Source organism: Helianthus annuus, chromosome 15 (genome assembly GCF_002127325.2).
Source record: "Helianthus annuus cultivar XRQ/B chromosome 15, HanXRQr2.0-SUNRISE, whole genome shotgun sequence".
Lineage (NCBI taxonomy): Eukaryota > Viridiplantae > Streptophyta > Magnoliopsida > Asterales > Asteraceae > Helianthus > Helianthus annuus.
Genome location: NC_035447.2, coordinates 109,236,603 through 109,243,036, shown reverse-complemented (window position 1 = coordinate 109,243,036; position 6,434 = coordinate 109,236,603). Strand labels below are relative to the sequence as shown.

The window sequence follows — 6,434 nt, the reverse complement described above, 5'->3', positions numbered from 1 at the left end:
CAGTATTCTGGATGTGCAGGGGAGACTCTTAGAACAGCAAAAGAAGACCCAGGAAGTCTGGGGAAAACTCCTAGAAGAACCAAAATCTTCATTGCGGGACAATGGCATAGAGATGATGAAGGATTAGTCATCTGCAGATAACTTGGTTTACTCATATCTGAAAGACGCAATGGAGACGATTAAAGAGAAGATGGAGACGACTGAGAAGGAGCTTGGGAAGATATTGACACGGAACTAAGTGGTATTTTGGGATGTCCTAATGTTGTTGATATTTTGAACTATGGTGGTTTTTGGTGTATTAAACTCATATGTCGGTATATTTAGGGAAATCATGTTATGAATGTGCGTATATTTATGAATGTTGTTTTAGCATTATTAATATGAAAAATGCATGCTAATTATTATCACGTATGTGTCTTTTTTATGACGCTAGTTACGATGATGAAAATCTGTGTTTGGGTATGTTTTGGGTGGAAATCGCTGTGAACAAGGGTAAAGACAGGTTATGCAAAAATGTTAGAGAGGGGTTTAATGGTCATTTGAGATCTCCATTTCAGATAGTCCTGTATAGATATGATTAATCACGCATCTGCATATCGAAAAGGGGTAAAAAAGAATCAAATGAGATATTTAATCATGCATATGATGGTAAAATGTTCTGAATGTAACAGATTACATAAAGTTGTGTCTTAATAAAATCATGAAAAATGGAATGTTTAAATGTATGCAATTATGGTTCAAAAATTACTCGTCTTCCCATTCAGAATCACTATCATCTGCTTCGTCAACCTCCTCATACTCGTCTTCCTCACCAGTTTCTACCTCATCGTCCTCTTCGTCAACTAAACCAGGATCATTCTCTAACTGAAATGCTCTTCTTTTCCTCCCCTTCTTATTGGCATTCTTATCGGCAGCACTAGCTTTACCCTTTAAAACCTCGCAAGTTCGAATATCATGACCTTTGATATTGCAAACACTGCATGTCCGACTTCTCTTGCCTTTTAGACTAATAATTTTCTCTTTTTTTTTGATTTAATCCGCTTATGTGAACCGCGTCCTTTGTTTATAATACTGGTTGGCACATGGACTGTAGGAGGAGCATCAGTGTTCGGTTTCTCGTAACCGATTAACCTTGAATATCTATCAAAGTTAGGGTCGATGGGCTTGGTTATGCGAAGTTCATCAACCATTTCTTTCATCTCCCTCATCCGATCCCTGACTACAAGAATATGATCAAAATCTTTCATCAAGTTACCAATAAGATACTCTCCGGTCTGCATAATCTCATACGCAACCTTTTTGGCCTTTTTATGCGCATCATTATCATCAACACTTAAATCAAATGTATTATTTAGATCATTCGGTACCACGTCTTTGGTCCATCTTCTCATAACGTACTTGTTGGGAATTTCTTTCACTTTGAACATCTTGAACACAAAATATATATGTTTGCACAACAATCCATATTGTTCAAACCTGCGACAACTGCATGATGCAATTACATTCTCCCCCTTCTTGAAACAAACCTAAACAAAAACAATTGAAAATTAAAAATCAAATAACGCATGTTAGCTGTTCTAGATAGTGTTACCTCTAGTAAACCGTCGCCGTGTGCTTTCCAATCCTTCATACTTATCTTCAAAAATGGTTCCTCAATTTTAGTCCCCATAGGAAGGCACTCGGACAGTGTTCCTTGTAACTCTGACTGTTGATCAGCAAAAATTGACCCGGTGTAAATTTTCATAGCATCATCCTCTAAAGTAGATTCAGAAAAGTTATCTGGGATTGTATTTCTAGATATATGGTCATTCTTCCGATGGTTAAATCTTTGCACGTCCATTGCACCATCAAAATGGTTAAAGAACTCAACAAGGGTAAGTTGAGAATTCGCCACTTGACAGAAAAAATGGTTTTCGCTCTCTGATCTAGCCCAGACATAGGCTCATAATGATAGAAAGCTGGAATCCACGAAGATCTCATGCCAAACATATCATCAATCCATTTATTCTCGGTTAGACCGAATTCAATCACTATCAGCTTCCATTCTATCTCAAACGTTTCTGGCGCAATCGAATCAGTCCATACAATGTCACACATACGTCTCTTGAACTCTTTGTTGTTACACAACTCATGTCCCACCTATTAAAACAAAGAATTGGAACTTATTGAACAAGGGCAAGTAAAAAAAATTGAATGTAGGAAATAACAACGCATGAAAATAATCACGCAGGTTGTAATAATAATCACGCATGTTGTAGATGAGCCTAACCTTATCAGCAAGTTTCTTCATTATGTGCCACATACATAATCTGTGCCTACTCTTATCGAACACTGCTTCGATAGCTTGTTTCATCACGGGATCCTGATCAGTGACAACCACCTTCGGCTGCTTACCAAATGAGTCCAAAAATGATTGTAAAAGCCACTTATATGATTCAATGCTTTCGGATGCTAGCAACCCGGCTCCAAGCGTCACATTCCGACAGTGGTTATCAATACTAGTAAAAGGTACAAAAACCATTTTATACCTTCAAAATGTGGATTAAAAAATGAATAAAAAACAAGAAGACTATACAACAAATAAAATAACAGGAATAACATTGAAGTGAGGACTAACTTGTTGGTTTTAAATGTAGCATCAAACGATATGACATCTCCAAACTCAGCATAGTTACGTTTGCACAAGCCATCGGCCCAGAACAGGCCAGTTAATCGTTTGTTTTCATCGACTGAATGAACGAATGAATAATCAACCATAAACTGCTTTTTATCGGTCAACCTATTGATAACCATATCTGCATCATACTCTCCGATATAGCTATTATCCTGGCTCTAAAATTCTTGCAATCGTCTTTAGTTGCGCCAACATTTTCAAAACCTCCGTATCTTTGTCTCATTATATTGAAGGCTTTCACTGGCCCAAGATTCAATGTACCAAACTCCCATATCATCTCTTCTTGTGTTTCGGAAAGATGTCCATAAGCTGGTAATAAATGCATATCTTTGGGGCACACGAATGAATGATTATGCGACTGAACAAACTTATCAACCTTATACAACACCCCGTCCGTCGAATAAAGCTTAATTTGAGCTTTACAGCCGGTTCAAATAGTCGGTATGTTCCTACGTTTATATGGCTTAGACAACTTCGAATAAGGATCATCAAATTCCTGTAGTTTATGCCCCTCCTTTGAACACACAAAGTATTTAGTCTTGATAATACCACCAACATGATATTCACCTCCTTTTCGAGCAGAGAACCCTGCCTTCTTGGCATATGTCTGATAAAAAACATATGCTTGCTCTATGGAAGAGAATTCCATTCCGATAACAGAAACACATGATGAAGCTACCTCCGGAATATACAATCTTTCATCTACACATTTTAAAAATGACAAAAAAATTATAAACATGACCTCTAACCAAAGACACACAGGGAAAGAACAAATCACGCAAATTGCATAAAAAATAATAACGCATCAAAAAGTAATAACGCAGGAAGGAAAAAAAGCATCCAGTAATGTATACTCATAAAAATAACGCATGGTTAGTGAATTACACAGGTCTTCTTTAATACATCTTATAACCATGCGTGATTATATTACATTTAAAAAAAGCTAATAATCAAAAAATGATGAACGAGCAAAAACAACACATCATACGCCAATAATTTGGTTGAATTCTGGAAAATTGAAACCATTTAATAGACAACTTACTAGTCTGATCATCTAGGAGAACGTGGTTGTCTGATGTCGGATTCCTATATTGCTCTACAGCATCATGACCGACATTGACCTCAGCATCTTCAAATTCAATATCATCTGTGTTTCGAGCATTACTACTCTGTGGATCCATTACAAACAATAAGAGATGGAAACCCTAATCGCCCACAAATAACCGCTAATTTGATAATTTGAAAAATGGAAATTATTTGAAACTGATTCGAATCGTAATTACCGGGATGCAGGAGATAACGAACTCGCATAATTTCCTTGATGTTAGTAAATGTCTGAATTACCCTGGTTCAAGAATGAAAAATGTCTAATTTGCCCTTAATGAAAAATCCTAATCGCTGCGTAATCACGCTTTAATCACAAAGATCCGACGGTCAGGATGGTCGCGTACGTGAAGTATGATTAGGGCTTTTGTACATTATACTTTTTTTCTCTCTCTCTCTCTTTCTCTCTCTCTCTCTCTATATATATATATATAGAGAGAGAGAGAGAGAGAGAAAAAGTATATCGTACATTACGGCTTAACGTACTTCACGTACAACAACGTGCGTGATTTGTTCTATAACATGCGTGATTAATATTTTCAATATGCGTAATTATTGTGTTTCAACATGCGTGATTTTGGATTTTTGAGTTATAACGTGCGTGATTTTAAAATGAACGTGCGTAATTACCCGTCGTACGTGAAATACGTTAAGCTGTAATGTACGTTAACCTTCCTCTCTCTCTCTCTATATATATATATATATATATATATATACACCTGCATGCAAAGTGTCACTATTCGAAATAGCGACCACATTTTCGTCACAAATCACATAATAATTCTTGTCACAAAAATTTGGCTTTTAAGTGCATTTTCGGACAATTTGCGATGCGTTAATCGGGACCGTTCGGGCACCAGAAAGTTCCCCAAGAAGCACAAAACGTGTCAATAGAACCAGAGACCATTGTATTAAAATTTGGTGACCGAATTCCTTACGGATTTTCCGTGAAAAATCTTGCGCCAAATCATGATCAGATTTGACGAAATCTGGTCAGGTTTGCCGAACAATTTATTTAAAAATATCAGTGTATCTGATTGGCGCGAAACCAAAAACAAAATCACATGTCCGATCACTAGTATCTACAGTAAAATTTTCACATTAAAACAATAAACACACATCGAGTTATGACGCAAAACGTTCGCTGCATTTTCTTCAGAAAATGGCAGCTCATATCAGTTTTACAAACAATTCCGTTAAAAATACCCAGACCTGTCGAAAAATCCGAAACCACTTCTGTTTGAAAGCTATTTTCGGATACTTGGTTTTAGGCTCTGAAAGCATAAGGTTTCGATAATTTAAAGTCCCGGAACAGGCTACGCAAGTCAGCGTATTTTCTGCAGAAAATCGCTGAACTGGTATTTACTCGATTTAGTCACTTTTTCATGCATCCTAACAAGTTTCTAGGTGCCGTAAGCGCATAACGAACTTGTGTAAACATAATACAAGGTATCGACATCAGATTGCAAAGTCGATATCACAAAAGTTCGCTTATGTAAACAGTCATACTATATCCCATACCCACATAAAATCACAACTCATATAAGCACAAGATCACGACACATAACATCCCTTTCTAATCCCTTGTTAATCCCTGCCCCAAAACCGATCTTAGCTCAGCCCCTAACCCACAAGATATACCCCATGTATATTCAAACTCATCATACAACCATGCACACCCATATCGACAACTTAGACATTCAAGATAACCGAACTATTCGCACATCTATAATGAGCCAAGTTACCAACAGAAAACAAGATCATGCAACACAAAAACCATCCTAAAATCATGTCCTTGCAATTATCATACCAATCAAAAGAAACGCAGCCAAGTAGTGCCTTAATCACAAACCGAAACAATAACCGTAAAAAGGTGCGAGAGAGGAATAGAGCGAGAGAGAGCGATCGCGATGGGGGGGAAAGATCACCTGCTGTTACGTGTAGAAATGGTAATCAAGAGTTAAGAGCTAAGAATTGGAGAAGAAGAAAGAATCCAGAGAAGAAGGAGATTAATCTCAAATCAATAGCTGTCATACTCATCTCTTTCCAACAGTATTTAACAGATCCTTTTACAATTTACAAGATCAGTCCCTATACTTTGAATTACTGACACACTAGACCCTGGACTATTTATCACATATCAATACTCCCCCCTTAAAAGATTTTTGTCCTCAAAAATCAGAAATGGTAAAAAAAAAAAAAAGTTTCTAATCAAAAGTATCAAAAGGAAATTGTGAAAATTTTTGTGCTTTACTTTGCAGCTCCAATGATCCAACAAGAATTATTTTCTTCTCACAAAAGCCTACTTCATAAGAGCAGATGTCATGACAATTTGCAGCCCCATTAGATGAACTATATTTCATTCTTTTCTTCGTCCACATGGCTGTGATAATTGACAGACCAACAACCGAATCATATCTAACAATCACTGATGCAAACTCACCCTGCAGTGTTCTATAGTGCACATCCCGTTTTAATGATTTTTTGCCAAACTTTAGAACAATAGGTTGCGCCAAAGCAATTGCTAGTGCAAGAACAACAGAATGCTGAGCTGGACTTAACTCAGATACAAGGAGTGAGATCAAAGGCTCAACACAGCGAGCAGCAGCAATTGTGGATCTGATTCTTGCATTTCCAAAAAGTACACAGCACAACT

The 6,434-nt window shown here is 37.0% G+C and overlaps 1 protein-coding gene across 1 annotated transcript; it reads right to left on the bottom strand.

Moving 5' to 3' along the window:
• Positions 1 to 528: 528 nt before the first annotated feature.
• LOC110914023 (protein FAR1-RELATED SEQUENCE 5-like) lies at positions 529 to 3,855 on the bottom strand. The gene is made up of 10 exons (XM_022158835.1): positions 3,717 to 3,855; positions 3,231 to 3,376; positions 2,807 to 3,050; positions 2,618 to 2,729; positions 2,270 to 2,528; positions 1,988 to 2,139; positions 1,592 to 1,925; positions 1,083 to 1,526; positions 749 to 936; positions 529 to 589 (listed from the first exon to the last, which is right to left on the bottom strand). The coding sequence occupies exons 1-10, from the start codon at positions 3,853 to 3,855 to the stop codon at positions 529 to 531; spliced, it is 2,079 nt and encodes a 692-aa protein (XP_022014527.1).
• Positions 3,856 to 6,434: the final 2,579 nt, after the last annotated feature.